This window comes from Ixodes scapularis, unplaced genomic scaffold, assembly GCF_016920785.2.
Source record: "Ixodes scapularis isolate PalLabHiFi unplaced genomic scaffold, ASM1692078v2 ptg003818l_1__unscaffolded, whole genome shotgun sequence".
NCBI lineage: Eukaryota > Metazoa > Arthropoda > Arachnida > Ixodida > Ixodidae > Ixodes > Ixodes scapularis.
The window spans coordinates 123-24,425 of NW_024610360.1; the positions used below are offsets into that span (position 1 = coordinate 123).

Sequence of the window (24,303 nt, forward strand, 5' to 3'; positions counted from 1 at the left end):
TTCTTTGGAGGGCATCGGAAATGACGTCATGTGCAAGCCACGTATACCCGTTTTTCACCTCAAGAAAAATTCAAGTTTTGCGCATTGTTCATAGGCGACACCAAATAGTTCTTCTATCTGTTATGTATCAGACTATGTTTATTTAGGGCATAGTCTTGAACATAGAACCTGGGATGCTGCTCCTGGTTAGTGTTCGATGGAATGTTCCCGAGCGCGCCAAAATCACTTCGTCTTCGGCAGGTTTCCATGAGCACCCGAGCCAGGGGGCGCTGGCTGTTAGTCAACACACATAACACGCCCCACCCCCCTTTTTTTTTCGAAAAAAACAAACAAAAAATCAAATTAAATGAACACACACAATAAAAATTCCAAAGCACTTGAGATCTTCATTGTATGAATCTTTGAGGTTTCACCACTTTTCTACCTGCTCGTGTGTAGTAGTGCTGGTACGAGTCTGCTGCCTGTGGAGGGGGTGGCGGTGACTGTGGGCTGGCTGCAAGTGGAGAAGGAGCTGCGGCATAGTAATCCTCGGCTGTAACAGTTGCTGTTGGCGGCTGACTGTGAGCGGGTCGGATGTGATACCTGTTGCGCCTATACATGGTGCCCTTCCGGTGTCATCACAACGTATGAGCGGTGCTGGGGTCCCACATAATTAATGTAGCCTGGTGTCCACTTGCCACAGTGCTGAAACCACACTTTCTGGCCTTTCTGAAGTGCAACCAAGGGCTTGGTTCTCTTATCCCCATGCCGATGCTGCCGTTCCTGACGAAAATGTAGACGAGATTGGGCCTCGGTGCAGTTGTAGTGGGGCTGCAGTTGAGTTGGATTCATCGGGACCAGTGTGCGGATTTTTCTGCCCATTAGGAGCTCTGCAGGCGACTTCAGTCCATCCATGGGAGTGCTTCTAGCATACATAAGCACAACAAAGAGGTCTTTTCCATCTTCTACAGCCCTCTGAAGTGCGTGCTTTATGGTCTGAATGGATCTTTCAGCAAGTCCATTCGATCTGGCGTAGTAGGGTGAGCTGGGATTGTAGGCGATGTCCCAGCTGGTGAGGAACTCTTTGAATTTCGCGGCATTAAATGGCGGTCCATTGTCACAGACTAGTTCATCAGGTACTCCAAATCTGGCGCACACAGCTTTCATAGCGGTGATGACAGCTTCAGTGCAGGCGGACGCCTTGGGTTGTAGTTCCACATACTTGCTAAAGTAATCCACGATGAGTAAGTAAGTCGATCTGTTAAAGTAGAAAATATCAGCTGCAATCTTTTGCCATGGGCGGTCAGGCAAGTCACTATCAGCAAGTGGTTCATGTTGGTTTTGTCGCTGGTAGCGCTGGCAATGCTCGCACCGCTGAACTATCTGCTCAATGTCTTTGTTCATTGAGGGCCAGTAAAGAGCCTCTCGTGCCTTGTTCTTACATGACACAATGCCACGGTGTGCTCCATGTAGTTTCTCTAGGGCGTCCTGCTGACATGATGTAGGTAGAACCAGTCGCTGCCCACGGCATATTAGACCTTCACATACGTGCAGTTCATCTTTGCAATGCAAAAAGGGTTTTGCTGTCACTTGAACTGAGCGCTGTTCTGGCCAACCTTCTCGTATGTACCTAGAGACTTGCTGCAGCACCTGATCTGCAGCTGTTGCCTGACGAATCTGTTCCAGTTTTGTCGTCAACGCGTTGACTAGTGTACAGATCCCCAGACTCTCTCCGGGCTCAGAGTCTCGGCATGAGTTTGTGTTGGCAGGTGCTCGAGAAAGCGCGTCTGCGACGGTGAGCTCTTTTCCTGGGACGTATGTCAGACGGACATCATATCGCTGAAGCCGAAGAAGAAGAAGCTGTAGCCGTGGTGTGACCTTCTCGAAGTCTTTTTGTTGTAGACCAATCAAAGGCTTATGGTCAGTCTGAACGGTTACGATTCTACCGTAAATGTAATAATGGAAGTGCTCACAGGCAAAAACTATGGCGAGTAGCTCTTTTTCAATTTGTGCGTACTTCTGTTGAGTAGGGGTCAGAGCGGCTGAGGCATAGGCAACTGGATGGCCTTCTTGGAGGGAGAACACCACCAACTCCGTATGAGCAGGCATCTGCTGAAACCACAATGTCCCTGGTATTGTCAAAGAAGCGCAGGACAGGTTTCTCGGTGATCATACGCTTGATTTTGATGAACTCTAACGTCAGGTTCTCATCCCAGTGCCATGGGACGTCGGTCTTTAGTAGCTGTCTCAGGCGTGCCATTTCACTGGAGGCATTTGGCATGAATTTGGTAAGGTAAGTGACCATACCAAAGAATCTGAGCAGCTCTGCCCTTATTTTCGGGCACTGGCATAGCAATGATGGCCTCTATTTTTTGCAGCGTCAGCTTGAATTCCGTCTGCCGTTAGCTGATGTTCCAGGTAGGAGATGGTGGACACTGCTACTTTCCTCTTCTTCACGTTGAGTTTGAGGTTGTACTTGCGTGCAGTCAGCAGAACTAGATGTAGTTGCTTAATGTGTTCGTTCATTGTCTTTGATACGATGAGAATGTCGTCAAAGTAGGGGTAAACGCCATTGATGCTGGCGAAGATGTCATCCATGGCACGTTGTAGGAGTTCGGGAGCATTTTTTAGTCCGAATGGGAGCCGCAAGAAGCGATACCGGCCCCAAGGAGTTGCAAAAGTGCAAATGTACGAACTCTCCTCAGACAGTGTCAGCTGCCAAAAAGCTGTTTTCGCATCAAGGAGAGTGAACACAGTGCATCCACTCAAGTGAGCGAACAGTTCCTCCTGCGTCGGAATGCGATAATGCTGACGTTTGATGGCGTTATTCAGCTGTCTGGGGTCAAGGCAGATCCGTAGGCTGCCATCTTTCTTCGGTACCACTACTAAGGGGTTCACCCAATCTGTTGGCTCAATGACCTTTGTGATGATGTTGTCATGTTCCATCTCGTCAAGCTCCGCCTTTACTTTCTCTATGATAGCTAGTGGAATCTTGCGGGGAGCAGCGACAGAAGGTACTGCTCCGTCTTGGAGCGTGATTGCCACAGTTCCCGGAAGCTGACCAATTCCAGTAAACACATCCTGAAAGTCCTTGATGACGTCAGTTGCGGCCAAAAACTTGGCTGTAGGTGCTCCAGCGTCGGTTGATTCGCTCGACGAGTCCAGGTGCCGAAGTCGCTGTATCAGCTGAAGATCCTCGCATGCCTCAGCACCAAGAATCGGGATAACATTACGGTCCACAACCACGTATCTCAAGTTGCGGCTAAGGTCTCTTGTCTTTGTTTGTAAAATGCACTCGCCACTGATCGGCAGATGATCGGCAGTGTAGGTGGAGACCCTGACACAGGTGGGTTCTACCTTTGGTGGTTGACTCCATTTCCGAAGAACATGCCTGGGAAGGACGTTTACGTCAGCCCCCGTCTCCAGTTTGAAGGTGACCTTGTTGTTGTGAACATCAACTGTGGCCCTCCAAGAGGTTGTCTGAACGTTGTCCACTGTCAGCTGTCCCAGAAAGAAACCGTCGTTGTCAAGACTGGATATGTGGTTCCCTGGGCCAGATCTTGTTTGTCGACATACAGATGCAAAGTGCCCAAATTTACCGCACCTAAAGCAGCTGCTCCCATAGGCAGGGCAATTTCTAGGGGCATGCACCATACCACACCTCGAACAAGGCCGGGTTGTAGGCGGGTGCTGTGGATGCTGTTGCGGTTGTGGCGGGCGTTGTTGCTGTTGCGGCGGGCGTTGTTGCTGTTGCGGCGGTTATGTCGGGTAATTGTACCGGCGCCGTTGTTCGCGGTCAAAATTGGCATCTCGCGAATTGTTTCGATGCATTTCGTCCACCACCGTCTTAGGTGCAGTTGCTTGGAGATCCTTGACATGTTTTTTTTTTATATTTCTGCGGCTTTCCAGGTTGATATTATTCTTTCAAGGGTAAGGTTCTGCTCGCGGAAAAGCCGTTCGCGAAGTGCCGAGTCTTGGATCCCAACGATAATCCTGTCACCAATGAGCCGATTCCCTGTGCTGCCGAAGTCGCAACGTTGAGCCTGAAGTCGGAGCTCAGTGACGAAATCATCAATGGACTGGCCCGCCTGCTGTGTCATCGAGTTAAAGATGGCAGTTGCTTGGGTTACGTTCTTATACGGCTGGTATAGCGCGTCAAACTGCTCTAAAATATATTCGACCTCGTTGAAGGAGGCTGCGGCTTCTGCGGGTAAGGCTGGAGGCGGTGGAAACGTTTGGTATATCCGACGTGCCTGTGGTCCAAGTACATGGAGGAGGAGCGCTTTCCGTGCTGCTTTTGGTTTCTGGGCGTACTCGCAGGCTGTCTCGTAGATGGGGTAAGAGGATCGCCATTCCTCCCACGAGATCGCTGGGTTTTCCGTGTTGGGCTCGAACGCCGATGGCGGCTGGATGAAGACACCTGCCATGTCGCGGCTGGTGCGTCGTTGTTGCGTCGTTGGTGCGTCTACTGGCTCACTTCTGACACCATGTTATGTATCAGACTATGTTTATTTAGGGCATAGTCTTGAACATAGAACTGGCATGCTGCTCCTGGTTAGTGTTCGATGGAATGTTCCCGAGCGCGCCAAAATCACTTCGTCTTCGGCAGGTTTCCATGAGCACCCGAGCCAGGGGGCACTGGCTGTTAGTCAACATACATAACACTATCGACATTTGGTTGCCCGAGGGAAAAGCGATGCTTTTCCCTCGGACAACCAAATGTTTGAACAACCAAATGTTTGGAACGTGTACGTCTTGATAAGATAACATATATCTAATCTACAATTCACCTACATATATCTTAATTATCAACATCAAGGGGGAAATTAGTAATGCTCCGCGAGGAGACGAACTTATTTCACTACGGTTCTTGATGTGAAAACCGCTATAAAGTTGTATACACCACGTTAGCGCAAACGAAAAATCGCCGTTTTTTTTTTTATTATTTTTTTTATTAGTTTTGAAGGATTGACATCAAAACTATACTATGGTGGTGGAAAGTGCTCAGTTCGGACACTATCCTGAATGGTAAATGCTGATGCCTGTCGGTACTCTTTCGCAAAAATGCGGAAGAGCGCCGGGGTCGCGCTAGCAGTGACGCAGTGCACCACCGCACTGGTATCTCGCAAAATGCGCACCGCTAAAAGATCACGCAAAGGACAGTGTGTAAACACTGTCTTCCGAGGGTTTCTTGCTCCCGTCACGTTGGTCATACACGAACTGTCTGCAGACGTGTTGGAAGTTTACATAAGTACGAAGCTTCCAACAATGACGAGGAGCGTCCGCAGAGTTCGTCATGTCCGCCGACCGTGTCCTTTGCAAGTTGTCGCCACTCTAAACACAATGATTTCTTTTTTTTAATGTTTCGGTTTTTGCATAGGCGTCGCATGCGGCGCGGCGAAGGTTACAAGCGCCAGGTTAAAGTTTCGCGGAGTGCTTCCTCCCCTTGCGCAGGTGTTCGCATCCAGCGGAAGACTTGGAAGGCATTCGAAGCACGACGACGCCCTGCGCATATAGGGGCTCTAGTCTACAAAGCACTTTCGGGGCATATTGATCAGCGTATAGCGCACGCAACGAAAGCGGATGAGACGCGTGTGTGTTTGTGGCGGGGGGGGGGGGGGGGGGGGGATGTTCGCGGTTTATGAAAGAGCCCTTCCTCCACTCCGCTTCAAAAGATGAGAGGTTCGCGTTTCTTGAGCCACAGTCAAACTGCTTGTAAGTCATACAAAATACACGGTGTTCGCCGTAGAGACGGTGACAGAATTGTCTGCGGCTGTGCCCCAAGCACGTGCCAAGCATGTTTGCTTCGAAGATGTCTGCCGGACAGGAAGGCCGTGCAAGAAAGAAACACGCCCGAGGCAGTGACTGTGGACTGTCCTTTGTATGCTGTATTAGCAGTGCGTGCCCCCCCACGTGATGTTGCGAACAGCTATCTCCCACACAATTAGCTTCGAGCGCGTTGCATTACCCAGCGTACGTGCATACAAACTGGCTTCAAATTGCGATAGCGACCGCTATGAGCTGGAATCAAGACGCTGAACACAAGAAGCTCCCCGTTATCTTCGCTCGCAGACGTCGGAATTATTTCCCATCCTTCCTTTGTCCGGGCGCGCATTTAGTACCAAACAGATGTGTTTTTTTTTTTCCCCGTCAATACGGCGTGATTTTTTTTTATTACTGGCAAAGTTAATTATAGGTACCGCGCTTATCGCCCGTAAAGAGAGGCGACGCGGACAACCACCGGCAAAAAAGAATATTATATGTCCTCGTTTGAGTATAGCAAGGCGGATAAGAACATGGCAGCTCCTTTTCTTGATCGCTGGCTCACGCGCTGTTCCTTCTTTCGGGCTGATGCACACGGGGGCTATTTAACTTGACAAATGTGGTTTGTACAGATTAAGACGCGAAGGAATCATCCTTAGAAACTTGACATTTGCAAGCAACCTTTTTTTTTTCTCTCTTTCTCTTTTATTCTTTCGATTACTGTTCCTGTCCTGTTTGTTTCTCGAGCGTAAAGTGGGAGTGTTCATTCGTGAAAAGTATCAAAGTTTCAAAGAACTAACAAAACTCAGATATCCTCACAAATCGATATTTCTTTTTTTATTGGCTCATTTAAATGTAAGTTTGTCTTTGCGTAGCCTGATGCGTTTTCCTGTGTTCGAGCTGTGCCGACTTTTGAAAGGAGATACGTTTTTCACACTTTTATAATTAGTCCTTTGGTAATATTTTTTTCGTGAATAAATAAAAAAAAAATAACGCTTGAAAGGAGAGATAGTTTTTTGTTGAAGTTCGCATTTCCAATGAAAAATGAACACTGATTTTGTTTTGCTAGATCAGGACGTTTTCGTGCACTTTCCATGTCTTATTGAGAGGTCGAGTCACGAGAATCAACACCACAATGTGCACTGGTGATAAGAACAACATGGCGATTAGAAAGGAAATAGCGTTTCGTGCCACCGTAGCAGAGATGTAAAACGGGTGCAATAAAACAAAGCATGCAGTGGAGGTCAGCTGCCCTTAGGTAGTTTATGTAACTTAAGTAATTTTGTGGCTGATTTTTTTTTTCTTTTTTGCTATTGCCTAGAAGTTAATTTGACTAAATTATCTCTTCATTGACGATTTTTTGTAGCTCCACTTTGTTGTTTCTTGCTTTAACTTTTGTATAAGGAAGGCATTGCTTCACACCGTCCAGCCTCCGAACTAAATTTGGCGACTGTGATAATTTTACCGATGAAGAAGGGTGATGTTCATAATTGCGACCCTGTGCCGAAGTAGTTCCCATACACGGGAACTATACCCGTACCATACCTCTGATTTCAGCGTCGGAAGTTCTTAAAATCTTTTGAATGGGGCTTATAGATTTTCAGAAGTATATTTAATATTTCTCAAAAAAATATACTTAGGTATTTAAGATAGCGTTGCAGTTATACCGTAGTCGTACCAAGGAGTCTGACGGTACTAGATTTGCCGAGGCCGGAAAGGAAGACTAGTTTGTGTCTTAATTTTCACTTTTGGCAAGACCTGGAGTCCAAAGGCCCGTTCACACTCTTGCAACCGAGTACGACTGAGAGAGACGAGATCTGTTGAAACTTCTTAAAATTTCTTAGGACGAGGGAACATACTGGCACTCTGGCGCCATCTATGCGGTGACCCCGGAACTGCATTTCGCAAGACCGAAAAGTGTTGCGGGATTTCCGAAGTGCGTAATCCCTATAAGAAAGACTCGTTTATGACGTTGACGAAATTTCTTCGAGCCAAGAAAGAAAGCATAATGCGCGAGAGAAATAGAAAATATGCCAGACCACCAGGTTTACTCTGCTACCCAAGAAATGGCGCCAGTGTGTCCTCTCGTTGTAAGAGATATTAAGAGGTTTCAAGGCACCCGATTTTAAAAGGTCGCAAGAGTGTGAACGGGCCTTAACTAACTTTGTGGCGGCGAGCAACCGGCTCTTTGTAAATAAAAGTATTTTCTGCAGCATGCTGTTCCTTCGTCGTATAAACTTAATTACTCACGGCATTGTAATTATTACGTGAAACAATACCACTACCAGAAAACTGAACAATACACTCATCCCCCGTCATTTATTTAGGGCGGGTCTTGCGTTTCTGGCTCTCAGCAGAATTATCTCAAGATAACTTTTATATCCTGAATGAGCGCGCATTAGATATTATTCCTAAACTAACCCCGAGAGGCACAAAAAAAAAAAAAAACAAAAAAAAAAACAGCTTATGCCGAAACCATTCTTTAAAAAGACAGGTAAAAACCCGTATTTCGCGATCCCTTCGTCTGCCATTTTACCCCGCGGGAAATCCAGGACATTTACAGAACCAACATAGTGGCTCGGTACTTTCTGAAATGTTAAGTTTTGGCGCAATATCCTGTCCGTAGAAGCGTCGACAAGATTCTGCTTTCAGAATCTTGTCGATTCTGAAAGCAGAATCGACAAGCGCCGCATTACGCTCTATCTCCCGGCGCATGATACGGTGATACACGATTCTCACACTCTCCAGTGGTGTCTATCTCAAAACTTTCATGAGCCACCATCGTTCTCGCTTTTTCAGTCTAATTTCCCCGTTCCCTCGCTAAGAACCGCGTTTCAGCGCGTTAAGTTCCCTCGACTCGAAACATTCTAAGTAGCAGCGCGGGCCTCGAACTGCACTTCAGCTCCCGCCGGACGACCGACCCGTCAGCCCGATGCACTCGGCCATGCACTGCACTCTGGAGCCCGCTTTTCATTTCGTGCTCGCTGCGAAGATCAACAGAGAAGTAGGAACCAGAATAAAGACCCGGCAGTGTCGTCTGCGCCGACTGAGCGCCATGATTTACACATTCCGGCTGGCCAAGTTCGCTGTCGCCATGCATAAATACAGGCCGGGCCTGCTTTCGCTTTTTCTTTCACTTTCGTGAGCAGATTTTACTTCTAAAAAAAACAAATTTCGAGCTCGAGAGGGTCGACTGACTCTGCGCCTTCGCGGTGTTTCCTTGAGTTTGTTTTCAAACGTTTCTCTTTTCTTTCTTTTTATTTAGCAGCGGCTGTTAGTGCTTCCGGTTTCTGAATGTCGTCTGCTATTATGGCGATGCGCGTTCTCCCTTTGATATACGGGGAGTGCGTGCGACAGCAATCACGTTTGGGACGCACATTTGTTTGGCCAGCTGGAGAACTCGGCTCTTAAGAAAGTTGGCTTAGAAGTCAGAACTGCCGTTTGTATGCGACCGTGTGAGTAAATATGCGAAGGTGGCAAACGGAGCAAAGCATCACCTTATTTTGTAAATATAAAACGCAGTTTTGGGTTTTTATTTTTTTAAAGGCAGAAGGGCAGAGTTCTTGGGCAGGGCAGGAAACGTTACATCGTTTTTGTTTCCTTACGGGACGATACTTATAAACAATACGTATACAAACAGGTGGTGCGCAAAGCCCGGGTTTTGCAAACTGGAAAAATGAACATTTATCCGAATGACCTATTGTTTTGTGCTATTCTTGACTCTCTGCTTTGTCTTTGACCACGGTGTAAAATAGGTTATAATTTATAAAAAAAAAAAAAATGATTTGTGCAGTCTCCTTCGCTTTTGGCTATGAGACTGACGAGTTAGAAAAATAAAAAAAATGAAGTAATCTAAAAAATATGGTGCAGATTGCGTATCTATCATCTCCCTTCAAACATGGCAGAAGGGCTTACATGATATTTACGCTTGCAACCTAGATCAGGTAGTAGCTTAGGCTATACTTATGCAACTCCTAACGGAACCTTGAAGTGAATTCTGAGCTGGAATAAATGATTTTATATTGGGATTTTACTATACTTCGTTTCACCTAATGTTGTACCTCATCGAATGCTAGAAGCGGGAGCTCAAAGCGTTGGCAGCCGCTCTTAAGGTGCAACCCCACCGTGCATGACGTTTTGGTTTTTTTTTTTGACGGTTTATAACATTCTTTATATGTATCTTACAATTATAAAGCAAATGTCAAAATAAAGAGCTTTTTTTCGACAATACTTAAATGTCTCGATATTACGGTTATTTTTAGTTGTTAGGTAATTATTCAGCTTTTAATAAACCATAGTCCCTAATATTGAAAACAAAAATATTTCTCCAGTTATAACGTCCCATTGTCCACGATACTCTACGTGAACGTTCAGTTGTATGTAAGAAATTAAAAAAGTAAGCAACGAACTGTACAGATAATGTATATTTTAAAATGAAAAAAATAAAGTTGAAAATGGTATTATTTTATGGCGCTATAAAAACGGAATCACGTCAACTAATCAAAATAACGAGACATAAAATTATGAAGCATCCTTTGATATTACATTTTTCAGAACTTCCATATTGACATATTACACGTTAAGAATGTTATAAGACATCAAACATTTCCCATTCAGTTACGGCAAATTGTAGTTTCTTATTATAAAACACAGATGGCGACACGTGTTCAAGAAGAGCTTGATGTGCATTTTCCGTCGTGTGCCGCTTGGAGCGCCACGTGAAAGACAGAAAAAGCGCCAGATGTCAGGGTGTCAGATGCCTGGATGCCCGCAGTGAGCGAGCCAGAGAGGTGAGAACAACAAGCGCGAGGCTGCGGGTGCACCGCAGCTACTTTTGCGCGCGTTCTACTGTACGTCGGTAACAATGCCCGACGCGATCCACATGAAATGGGCGCCATGAAATGCATTCTGCCATTTTAGATTCCGCCACGTGTGCGAAAACATTTTAATGTTTATATCACTTGCAAAAATCACTTTCGCAAGCAAACTATGCTTGTCGGAATGGTTTGACTATATTTTGTTTAAAGGAACCACCTCGGTGGCTCTTAAGTGACAATGATATTAAAACAAAACACAAAACATTAAACCGCCTCAGTGTCTCTGAGCCAACGCGCTGGCCCATGAATCCATATTTGTCGTGTGCAAATATCGGTCAAGGTGCCCGCAATCCGACGGAGGCCAATGTGAGATTTCGGTTGCACGTCAAATGATCTTTAGTTAGTCAACATAAACCCGCGATTCTTTTTTTTTTTTTATTGGGGCGTGTTAAGTGATTTTTGATGGTTTGACTTCTGAAACCCTAAGATCTGAATATTTGCTTTGCTTTACCGCAGTTTCCTAGACTTCCCATGATAACATAAAAAAGGAAACAAAAAACAAACTCACTTTAATGTTGCTTGATTGTGGTGTAACTACTGAAAATCCTTTTTGACATTGGTAGGTCTAGTGGCACCCCATGCAAAGGCCATTTTTATCATCATCAAGAATATCTCACAGTTTTTGCAGCAAAAAAAAAAAAAAAACCTACAGGCTTATAAATGAAATATTTCTAACAGGAAATCAGATGTCTAACAGTCATTTACTGTGAACCAAAATAATATTTTAAAATGCGAATATATTTTAATAATTGGGATTTCAGCATAGATACTTCATCATATTACAACTGCAATTATTTTTCAACAAACATACCTATATGAAAGCAAACAGAAAGCATTCACTCATCTCAGCAGAAAATAACAGCCGATATTTAAGTATTGAGTACTAGTCAGAGCTCCTTTATGTGGCCGACGTGTGTTGATCACATAACAAAAGAACTTGAGTCAGCTAGAAAATTCTGCCTTTATAAATAGATATACAGGTGTACACCATGGTGACTGCGAACTGTATATCTAGAATGCTGTGTTTCGTTTCTTTTTAGGAGACGAAGAAACCACTTACCCCTTGCATCGTATTTTCGGGCCCGAGTTTCAAAGAGGCCGAAGCGCTCTTCCTCTACATCGAGAAAAGTCGACTGTTGCGCGTCATAGATGCAGTGGAAGGGACCACAGCAATCATGACCGCCCAGTGGATGTTTAATTCAAAGTACAACAGAAAAGCATTTAATATTTCTTGTGTTTTGGAACACCCATTTTAAGGGGTTTCGATTTCAAGGCCCAGGAGCATCGCCCAACGCTCCTGGGCCTTTAAAGATTGGGTAACCGGTACATATAACGGGTGTTTCAACAAAGACTGACAAAAATTCCTAAAATTAGTGTAATCAAGGTAAAAGTAATTTTCTCGGGACAGCATTACTCTTGGTGGCAGACGTCAGAAAATGTGCGATACTTACTAGTTAGTGCGGTACTTCATTACATATAACTAATTAACTTTATATTAAGTGAAAATAAACATATGGCTCGAACTAGAACCTTGCTGAGCGTCATCGAAAACCACTTAATCAGTAATTTTCAGAAATATTCAGGACGTAGGAAGAGTATGCTAAAGTTACCACTCGTGGAACAGATACAAGGCTAGGGCTCTGAGAAGAGACGGAAGAATCGCTCGGGCGCCTTATCAGACCGCTATCTGTGTATCTGCTGCACGAGTGGTAACTTCAGCGCACCACTACGCTTTTCACGCGTTCAAAGCCTTTCTGAAAATTACGAATTTTGTGCTTTTTGATGACGCTCAGCAAGTTTCTGGTTGGAACCATATGTCTTTTTACTAATGAAAATGTTAATTAGTTTTTTTTTTAAATAATTAACAACCTAATTTGTTAGGTATCGCGCATTTCTGACGTCCGCCACCACGAGTAATGCAGTCCCGAGAATATGATCTTTGTACTTCGAATACACACATTTTAGGAATTTTTTCAGTCTTCGCTGAAATACCTGGTATACTCCAAGCTGCTCGGGTATCGCGCTCGGCAGACATTGTATTAGAGGATTACAGTCTTGATCAGTGGGCTAATTAACCTAAACATGCGAATTAATTTAACACTTTCGTAGGTCATACTGCAGCTGCAGGTTTTAACGGCAGTCAATGTCAGAGCCAAAATCAATTTAAACAATTTGCATAAAGGCAAGAGTTTTGATATATTAATAGATCAGTTTTCTGATTTTGTCGCGCGATTCTAAAAGTAAATACACAGTAAGAAAGCTCTGTCCTCAATGATGGGGGTGACATAGTCGTTTCGGTTTCTTAGTATTTAACTGGCCAGCGCATCTTTGGTGGATATGCCGATGACATACTGCCGAGAGGGTAACAGGGTACCAGAAAAGTATATGTCACATTTCTATGCACAATCTAGCAATCTAGAGGGCTTGTGGCGTTTCAGTTTATAGCTTCGGAATTGCGTGTCAAAAACGCGGAAACTAATCTCTTGATATTGCAAAGCACTTTGCATTCATTCAAAATCTTCAGATTAGGTTAGTCTCTAACTTTAATTGCTCTCAACGCTGCAATGAATACAAAACGCATAAAATTGTTAAATGAAACCCCGAAAGTTTAAGTTAATTAGTCTACAGGTTATTAATTATCATGCGATCTGATGTCCGTTGAGCCCGATACACATAAAGTGAAGATGTTACTCGTGTATACTGGTCATCCTTTTTACATCTGTACGCATTAAAATCATCCACCCTATATTGTCCCTCTGGCGCGAGCGCGCACACCATGCTCTTTAGGGAGCATGGACATTGAATGAGCTCGTGCTTGTATACGCCGAGGAAGCTACGCGTGATAAGCTACAAACACTCGACGCTGGGAGTTTTAACATACTGAAAGGTTGTATATGCAAGACGCACAAATTAAAAGAGTATTCAACTTTCATATACACCTTTTTTGTCTTTATTCATTAGTGGATGCATGCATGAGGTAACCACTTAGTTAAGCAAGGATACATGAAGTGTTTTCGAAGGTTTTCAGCAGCACAAACATGTTTTAATATTGTGGCACTGTAAACGTTACAAGTAACATAAATATCATACGGCCAGACATTGGATGTTATGGAATGTCTCTAAAGGTACGAACATGTAGTCAGATTAACTTGGCTGTATACAGTCCATGCACATCATAAGCAGCGCACATGCACTGAAAAAAAAAGCCAGACTAACTTGGCTGTATACAGCCAAGTTAATGTGACTTTTTTTCTCAGTGCATGCATGTGTGGTGTCTGTAATGTGCATGTGACACCCTTACACCCTTACTCGTGTTTCTGAGGGTGCAAGGGTGTAATGCTGACAAGAAGACCCCTCAAAAAGGTGCCCAAGAGTCCAACACACCTCTTTGTGAAGGTGTAGGGGTGTGAGTTATAGACACTCAAAACCACCCTTAAGGGTGTAAAAGTTTACTGTGCACCTTTTTGTGAGGGTGTAGGGGCTTGTGAGTTATATACACTCAAAAACACCCTTAAGGGTGTAAAAAGTTTACTGTGTACGGGCTGATGAAGCCTCTGAAGCAGTGCGAAGAGCGCGAGGTTAAGCTGTTCGTTCTCTTTCTGTGCCTATGCGGTCGGACTAAACTAGAGGCACTAAATAAGCTACATGTCATGCATATCTTGGTGTTTAAAATGATGATTGTCAGTTATATCACTCTAAAAAAAAAGGGTGTCATGGGGTACACCCATAGTGCTTGTCACATATACTACACCCTTTGGGGGAATACATGTGCACCCCAAATATGGGAGTACGTGTACACCCGTTGGTGTGGTGCACATGTACACCTTTTTTACAGAAATCTCGCTCGAAGGGAACACAGGTGTACCCCATTCAATGGTGCACGGCTACACCTCTTTCTACACCCAATTAAATGAAAGGGAATACAGATGCGCCCCATTCGATGGTGTACCATTGCACCGCTTCATACACACGCCTCATTCAAAGGGAACACAGATGCACCCCGCCTCAATAGTGTACCATTACTCCCCTTTCTACACCTACTGCTCTCAAAGGGAACACACGAGCACCCCGTTCAATAGCGTACTGTTGCACCTCTTCCTACACTCACTGAATTCGAAGAGAACAAAGATGCACCCGATTCAAAGGTGCATGATCACACCACTTTATGCAACCGTTTCATAACTTCATAAACCTATTTAAGACATCAAGGAAAACAGTACAAAATGTATGCGCCCGGTGATTGCAAAACGGCAGGTAAACGGACACACGGGATTGTTTTCAAATCTCATAAAAGTTTATTAGACAGCTTATTCCGTAAACAAGTACAAACTTGCAAGCAATCCGTGATATCTGAAGACGTACAAGGAGCTGTTACACAACTGAAAAGATTACTAAGCAATCAAGAACCGCGGGTGAGTGTTAGGTAGTTCCATCCTGCCAGCAGCCGGTAGAATTATTTCCACAAAATTCCACCGGCAGTCGCCATTAATTCATCGAACGATGTTTCATCGACAGCTCAGATTAGCTTTTCTCTATTAGCTTCTCTCCTTTCTTTTCTTGTAATGAGCCGCCCCAGAATGTATCCGCGAAGTGACGTGTATGGGTGGGACAGGTGGGTTAACATTTTTGTAATGAGCCGCCGCAGACTGTCGCCACGAAGCGGCGCGAACGGTTGGGCTGGGTCGGTGAGCACGCGCCTCAGAGATACACGCGCGACAAAATGTCCCTACAGCGTGCATTTTGCATAACGAGTGACGATGAAACGTTAGTGTCGATGAAACGTGTCTACAAAACCTGTATCAACAAAAACGTGTTTTCATAAAACGCCAGGAGAATAAGAAAGTCAGTATTCTACCTGCAGTTGTTACATGATTGTAGACAGCTAACGGCAGGCGACTGCCGATAGAATTTCGGGGAAATTATTCTCCCGGCTGCTAGAAAATAGACACTGCCTAATTTTAGAGGTAATCCGGAACGGAAAGGCCAATTGTTGCAAAGAAGTAGGTTGCAGTGCACTTACGATGAAAATACCGGACTTGAAATATGTAATCCGATATATATGTCGACGCGGGCACTGCAGAACCACACAAAAACGAAAAAGAAAGGGGCCCGTGAAGATTCAACAAGATGTGGAGGAAGCAGTAATTTGCCGAACCGAACACTAAGCACATCACATGAATTCCTTGGGCTTTTTTGAAGAAATCCCCTGTTGCCGATATACGCGTAGGACTTTTCAAAAACTGGAAAACTTGGTACACTCGAATACGTTGTCGCAGGCGAAATCTACGGCAGCCCCGCTGGTCGCAGTACAGCACACAAGCAACTAGGTAAGGAAGCAGACATTCCGATGTCGAAAAAAGCTACTACGTCATCCCTGAAACGTGTACCAGATGATCACGCTCCTGCCGTTATCCGCGCTCAGACAGAGGAGTCGAGGGATAAAAAAGCCTCCGGTTTATTGGTCCGGCAATTGCGCGCCTTCTTCCATGCTTTCAGCTTAGGCAGAGAAAGAAAAAGAAATGAGTATGAAAATTGCCGGTCTTTCAAGGCCAAAAGGGGGCGCCCTCGCAAAGGCTTATCTTCAGGGGCAACCCAACAATGAAAGGATTTGTCGCTTATATCGTCTTGAAAGTTCGACCCAAAGTTAATAGTGCAGTGGATGTTATCCGTGGCCTTGGCCTTCAGCAGGTGCCGTGCTCTGCCTTATCTCTAGCTTGGAGACTGTAGTCATGTGATCCTACCCGGAGACCCGATTGGCCTAAAACAAGCAGTTAATACCGAGGGAACAGGATAGCTCCATACTTCCTAAGAAACTGCCCAACCCAAAAAGTGACCCCCATGGGGGAATCCAAGCACAAGCTGATCGGGGCGCGTGGCTAGCGTGGCGGTGCATTGGTACACCTATAGGTTTTTAAGGGAGAGGGGAATGCTCATTCTCGGTGTACAAGCACACTGGCTGGGCGACGGAGGGTGCGTCTTTCAGAAATAGGGTGCATGAGCGCCTGATGCACCCGACTACACCCTTTTTTTCTTAGAGTGATGAAGCTTTATCTGAAATCACAGGAAACGCTTTTCCGTCCTCCACAAATGTCTAAACAGTTCGCGACAAAGCAAAGCAATATTACGTGAGCTTCCTGACACCGCACTTTTGAATCTTGACGATCGGCAGTTGCATTTGATGTTACTAACCACCAAGATGGCGCCCACAACAATATCGCGGTGAAAAGTGCCGACGAAATTGTATGAAATCACGTGGGAAAATCTCGTTCTAAGCACGCGTCCGTTGGCATGCAGTGAATACTCATGATCGGCGCCGAGATGATTGGTAGCTGTTAGCAGGTGGAGTTTTTCTATCAACTCGGAGTTAGAATGTTTCTTTCTTTCTGTTGTGAGCAATCAGGAGACACCTTACACCAAATCTGAGGGTAATAAAGTACTATGAGTATTCAAACATAATGGCCTGAGCAGTATATATCTGCACAAGCTTTAGCTTTTGATGCAACCTTAACTTTCGATACGCTCAACGCTAGTGTAAAATGTAGGTCTGTTTCATTCTTAAAGGGCAACTCCGGCCAAAACTCAAAATGAATTAAATTACTGGTATCGCTTTAGTGACACAAAATACGACCCCAGCCGAAATTTCACGTCCGTGGGACGCCGCATTCTCAACTAATACCCATAATAAAAATGCGACCCGCCGCGAGCCGCTGCTCCTTAGCGGGCGGCCAGCGGGTTGCCGATCGCTAAAGCAACATTGGGCCGTGATGTCAACATCGTTCTCTTTTTTTCCTCCGTTCCGCACGGGCGCAGGGCGCAGCCGTCGCGCGCGCTTCTTTGTGCCGCTACCACCGCTACTTCGGCTTGTGAATGCGTGTTTAGCCGTTGCTTTTACCTGTAGCCCGTGTAGCTTGGTATAGCCTTTTGTTTATTTGCTTGTGAGGACTCCTAGACTCGTTTTAGCGAGCAACTCGATGCGCCCAAGACTGCCCAGCTGTTCCTCGAAAGATGCCGAGTACAACTTAAAGCGCTGTGGGCTGCTCAAACAACCCGCTGCGCAACCCGCGGGTGCTTTTTCACAAGCTTCCAACGGATCGGAAATTGGAGAAGGTGTGGGTGAACGCTGTTCGACGAGTGGACTTTGGAAAGCCTTGGACGGCGACCCCCAGATCGAAGCTCTGCTCCGATCATTTTTCGCCGGAGAGTTACGAACGAAACCCACAGGTGTTGGTTGCTTGTGGCTTGTCAGCGAAGGGGTCGAGGCTTAAAAAGGATGCCGTGCCGTCGCTCTTTGCCCATCGTACATGTACAGAAAAGGTAAACATGATGAAAGTATCCTGATCAATAAATAAAACAGTCATTGTCAAGTGCAGTGTTGAAGATTGAGCATTCACGCTCAATTGAATGTCTGTTGAATGGGGAATGGTGGGCATGTAGAGTACAACCACTAACTAGCTCCAAACACTTAAGTTTGTAATGAAAAGGAAAACAATGTTCTGCTTTGCGTCACTGCTTGTTTACTACGCAATCTCGTGCGTAGTATTCAGGTCCGTAACGACTTCTAGCGAACAGCCGGCGCGTGAAGCTCATGCGATATAAACATTCGCCTCCCAATCGTTCGAACCCGTTACGCAGCAGTATTAATTAACATTGCGCTTGTGAATACCACAAGGGACTTTAAAGAAATCGCGAAAGTTAGGATTTGTAAGTTACAACTCTCTGATTTACCCGAGTTAGGCTGGAGGTAAATATAATATTTAAAAATGCAAAAAAAACAAAGGAAAACACTTGCCTTAGTCAAAAGTTACGAAGGAAAACTTAAAATCCTATGTATTCCAATAAAAAAAAATGTTGTGGGTGGGGGTCGGAATGCGGAAGGGAAAGAAAGTGTTCTCACCTTGCTAACGTTCTCTGTTTTCCTTTATCACCTACAAAAACTTTTGCTAGTCTTGAGAAGAAAATGACTGCCCAAAGAACTTTTATTTTTTATTTTTTAGTGCGGCAAGATTTTTTTTATTTGTACAAAGATTCACTACCTGGACGAACTTATGTGATGAATTAGTGTCGTAGCTTACAAATTCGGCTTTTACGCGCCTGAGGAAAAAATAACGAAAAAACAGACGTCTACAGCTTAGCACACGTCTGTTCGGGCGTCGCGGCCCGCGCCGGAGAGCCTCAAAGCTTCCTGTCTGGGACTGACCCGCAGCGCGAAAGCGAGAGGGCCCCCAATACTTTACGTCACCGGCAGCGCGGCGTAGAGCAACGCCGCTCCATCCACGGAGCCCCGATGACAATTTAGGCCTAGCGACGAGTGCGGGAGACCGCACGCACGCCAACAGCTGCCGAGCCGAGTACGGCACCGAACGAGTTCACTCGTTTTCCAGTCGCTAGCTTTTGTGTATACAAGCTACGAGTACGGCACGGCGTAGCGCACGCGCGGCGGCGGCCGCCGTGTACGGCACGGAACGAGTTGACGGGTTTTCCAGTCGCTAGCTTTTGGGTATACGCACTAACTCTTGCTACATATGCTCGATAACTACCACGTATACAATATTAAAACAAAATCAGCTTACCTTCTATCTTTAGACGGCTAGCGCAACAGAGGTAGGTGCCGCTTGGACTGCGTACTCGTTGAACGAGAACGATCTTGACGTCACGTTCACATAGCGGCTGATTTCCAGTGTTGCCGGAACCTCGAGCGGCTAGTTTCGGTTTTGTCGGCCGCGCCCCAAACAAAACTTTGAGACGTCGATATTTTTAAAACTACGCACAATAACGAGAAAAAAATTACACCTTGAAATTCAGGGGCGCTAACTGCACTAAAAACAGCCATAATCCCAAAATCGAAAGTATGGACCGGAGTTGCCCTTTAATCAACGTACGATGTGCGTGCTTACACTATATTTTATACAACGTCAAACTCTACCCGTTTTTATCTTTTTCATTTATGCACACCACTACTTGCGCGCATAAATCACCAAATTAAAACTGGACAGGATGTCAGAATAAAAAAATTTACAGTTTTTTTTTTTTGCCGCAAAAATAAACTACGCGTCGCCTAAAACTCATTCTCCGCCCGAAGGTAGCGCTAGGTCACAAACTGATGCCAAAGTTTCATTTCGAACGGACACCTTATTCAAAAGTTTGCAAAATGCCAAATGGAGTCCATTTTTGCCCGTTTTCGGTTTCTGGTGCCATAGAGCCCCATATGTATTCGAAAACTCCGTCGGCCGCCATTTTCCCGTTGATATTTTCAGAACATCACTTGTAAATTTTGAATAAGGTATCGGATCGGGCTGAAACCAGAATCTTTGCCTGGCCAGTATATGCATTTATCCCTGAATTTGCATTAAAATTAATTCTTACCATTTATTGCTGAGAGTTAATTTTTAACCTCGGCATTTTTTATTATGACTCTTGCACCAGTCTTACTTCGGGTTTACCAAACTCAACATCTAAACCTGAGTGTAATTTTTTGTGTTTTCCAGTCTCGTGGTTTTGGCCAAAATAAACACCCAGCTATCTAAGTGAGACACCTGACCGCCCAAAAAATAGTTTATTTTTATTTTTTAGGTAGTTAATGCTTCAAGCTATAATTTCGGAAGCCCAGGTCTATCACGTCATCACATTTTCCTGGACATCCACAAAGAGCCAAACACATGCACGACAAAAGGGCCAGCCCGTCATATTGCCGCCAGCCGAGAAAGCAACGCTCGGTCACGAACTTCTAGAAGATTCGCTTTCATTCTTGCACCAGACGTAACTTTTGCCCTGCTTTCTTGCTCTCGAAAGTGGCAGTGCATCCTCGCCCCGAGCGCGCGACGCTCGAACCTTCTTTGCCTAACTTTCGAGATAGTGACGCACGTAGATAAGCAGCTGCCCGCGACCTTGTCGAGTCAGTCTCGCTCTCGTTCTCTGTTACGCTGCCGAATCGCCGCCGTCTGCTTTTTTACTCCCTCGACGCTCTTTCTCTTTCTTTACTTATTTTGTTTGGCACAAGTTCGCCGATTAAACCTTTATTTTTCAGTTCTCTGTTCGTCCTCTCGTCACCTTCATTCGTGACAATATAAATCTGATCACATTGAATTACGTGTAATTGGCCTTTGAAATCTCCGATAACGGCGCACAGGCAATTTTATATTTTTCAACGCGTCGGTGGTTTTGTTGTGCGTGTGTCTCACCGTTTGGCTGAGGACAATTTTCGTGTTTTGTTCTGCCCACAATTGCTGGAGACATGAGCTCGGAGCGTAGGCAACTGGCCCCCTTGCACGAGAACTGGCGCAGTCCTGCGCGTTCCAAAGAAAGCTCGTGCAGAGAAAAACAATCAAGGGACCAGGGATGTCAAATTCAGGATACAGAAAAATAACCCACTGTATCGAAGCGCCACGCACACACGATTTCTCGCATTGATGTACAGGCCTGGAAGGCGATACCACCGCCATCTTTTGGTTCAGAATCACACTAACCAAGGGTAGGGTTGCACCTTAAGGTGCAACCCCACCGTGCATGACGTTTTGGTGCTCTTCCGACAGCTTATAAATTTCTTTCTATGTATCTTACAATTATAAAGTTAGTGTCAAATTAAAGAGCAGTTTTTCAACAATGCTTTAATGTCTTGATATCACGATTATGTTCAGTTGTTAGTTAATTATATGGCTATTAATAGACCACAGTCTCTAATATTGAAAAAAATTATTTCTCGAGTTATAACGTCCCATCGTCCACGATATTTTACGTGAGCGTTCGGTTAGATGGAGTAAAATAAAAAAGTAAGCAACGAACTGTACAGATAATGTATATTTTAAAATAAAAAATAAAGTTTAAAATTGTAATATTTTATGGCGCTATAAAAACGGAATCACGTCGACTAATCAAAATAACGAGACATTAAATTATGAAGCATCCTCCGATATTACATTTTCCAGAACTTCCATATCGATATATTACACGTTAAGAATGTTATAAGACCTCAAACTTTTACCATTCAGTTACGGCGAATTGTAGTTTCTTAATATAAAGTACAGATGGCGACACGTGTTCAAGAACAGCTTGATGTGCATTTTCCGTCGTGTGCCGCTTGGAACGCCACGTGAAAGACAGAAAAAGCGCCAGATGTCAGGGTGTCAGATGCCTGGATGCCCGCAGTGAGCGAGCCAGAGATGTGAGAACAACAAGCGCGAGGCTGCGGGTGCACCGCAGCTACTTTTGCGCGCGTTCTACTGTGCGTCGGTACACATGCCCGACGCGATCCAAATGAAATGGGAGCCATGAAATGCATTCTGCCATTTCAGATTCCGCCACGTATGCGAAAACATTTTAATGTTTTTATCACTTGCATAAATCATTTGCGATATCAAACTATGTTTGTCGGAATGGTTCGACTGTATTTTGTTTCAAAAACCACCTCGATGGCTTTTGAGTGGCAATGACATTAAAACGTCTCAGTTCCTCTCAGCCAACGCGCTGGCCCATGAATCTATATTTGTCGGGTTTAAATATCGGCCGAGGTGCCCGCAATTCGACGGAGGCCAACCTGAGATTTCGGTTGCACGTCAAAAGATCTACGGTTAGTCAAAATAAACCCGCAATAATTTTTTTGGGGCGTGTTAAGTGCTTTTTGTTGGTTTGACTTGTGAAACACTAAGATCTGAATATTTGCTTTGCTTTACCTTAGTTCGGAGCGCAACCAACCCTACGGGCTGATGAAGCCACTGAAGCAGCGCCAAAAGCGCGATAAGCTGTTCGTTCTCTTTCTGTGCCTATGCGGTCGGGCTAAACTAGACCCACTAAATAAGCTACGCTTCATACAGATATGGATGCTTAATGCTTGTTAGTTATCTGAAGCTTTATCTGAAATCACAGGAAACGCTTTTCCGTCTTCCACAAATGTTTAAACAGTTGGCGACAAAGCGAAGCAATATTACGTGAGCTTCCTGACACCGAAACTATTGCTGAGGAAGTCGCACTTTTGAATCATGACGACCGGGCGTTGCATTTGATTTGTCACTAACCACCAACATGGCGGCGCCCAAAACCATATCGGGAGAAAAATTGCCGATACTTTAAGTGTAGCTCATTTGGTCTAACTTACAGGATAAATCAAGTGCGGTGGGGGATCGTTGGCCGAGTGTGTTGTGGCACCGCAGATCAGAGCACGTGGAGAAATGCTCGAGTGCAAGCTCCGTTCAAAGCACGGAGCTCCCGCTGCAGAACGTGTAGGGACTAAATCCCCTCGATGTATTTGCATTGGTCTTTCAAATAACCTCAAAGGTGCCAGTGCACGAGGCCCGTGTCTCGACCGGCCCTTGGACACAAATGGCGACGCAGCACTAATACATTCGAGTTGCCCGTGTGGCACGCGTGCCACACGGGCAACTCGAATGTTATTTACAACGAATGACATTCATGTGATCAACGAATCGGCTCGCGATCTGTCGCGCCTGGAACGCCCCACGCTCGGAGTGTCGCGCGCTGATTGTCCGATCCTTCAAATGTCATTCGTTGTAAATGGAATTCGAGTTACCCGTGTGGCACGGGAACCGTGGGCACAGGTGTAGAATGACTGGCCCTTGAAAGCGAATGGCGGCGGAGCGCCCGCTCGTGGCACGTGTCTTGCGCGTTTTCACAATAATGGTTGGCGGTACTTGTAAAAAACGCCTTTATCAAGGGGCTTTAGCAGGGACCCTGGGTTCAGTCGCCCATTTGCATCCTACCGTCGTGCGATCGTGTATCACATATGCTGCGTAATGCACGTTAAAAACCCCGAGCTAACAGTTGCACTCCACTTTTTATAACCTTCATCGTGTAACAATGTCGTCCTACGAAATTGCTGCTCTCTAAAAAACTAACGACTAATTTTGAATGCGCCGTTACATCGCATTTTTAATGTGCGTTCGCGTTCTTTTTTATTTTTTTTGTCTACATTTTTGATTATGTGGCTCTTACTTATAATGAAACAGACTATATATAGTTGTCAGACTTCTGGAAACATTATATAACTAAGAAAATGGCACGTAAACGTAAAAGCAAAAAAAAAACAACAAAAAAAAACGCATTGGCGCACTTACTAAAGATAGTTTAAATAATAGAATTGATTATAATTGTGTTTTCAAAGGTTTGAGCGCCCCAAACGCTATAAAAGCGAGCTCGATGCTTTGGATGGTGCGCTTGTTCCAGTGGGGGATCGTTGAGCGCACCAAACGCTATAAAAGCGAGCTTGGTGCTTTGGATGGTGCGCTTGTTCCCTGGAAGTGTAGTTCAGGATAGTATATGCTCTCACTTGTGTGTTCCGTTTCGCTCGCGAGATAAAACCAAATACTTTATTGGTAATGTATTTAGTGAAACAAAGCTTACCTTCTGTATATGTGCAATGCCCTCAGTTTTCGCGTGATTACACGCTTGTTTATCATAATTGTTTTCGTTTCCCACAGCGATTTAGTTTGTGCTCTTTTGTGTGCTACATGAATTATTAGAGACCAAGTTAACCCAAGAGCATTCTTTTTCGCGGATTCTAAAAAAAACCAATGCAATTTGCCACGTGTGCCACAACCAATAGAAAATATTCTAAGCTTCACATATGACCGCTTGCCTGACTAAACATGTTTGTTTGTCAAGTACAATTGCGATCGTATGAAATCACGTGGGAAAAACTCGTTCTAAGCACGCGACCGTTGGCATGCAGTGAATA

At 44.9% G+C, this 24,303-nt stretch overlaps 1 protein-coding gene across 1 annotated transcript; it reads right to left on the reverse strand.

Annotated features, from left to right (window-relative positions):
* Nucleotides 1-591: 591 nt before the first annotated feature.
* Nucleotides 592-1,146, reverse strand: LOC120838729 (uncharacterized protein K02A2.6-like). The gene has a single exon (XM_040208772.1). It carries the CDS (start codon nucleotides 1,144-1,146, stop codon nucleotides 592-594), a length of 555 nt encoding a protein of 184 aa, XP_040064706.1.
* Between the last annotated feature and the right edge of the window lie 23,157 nt (nucleotides 1,147-24,303).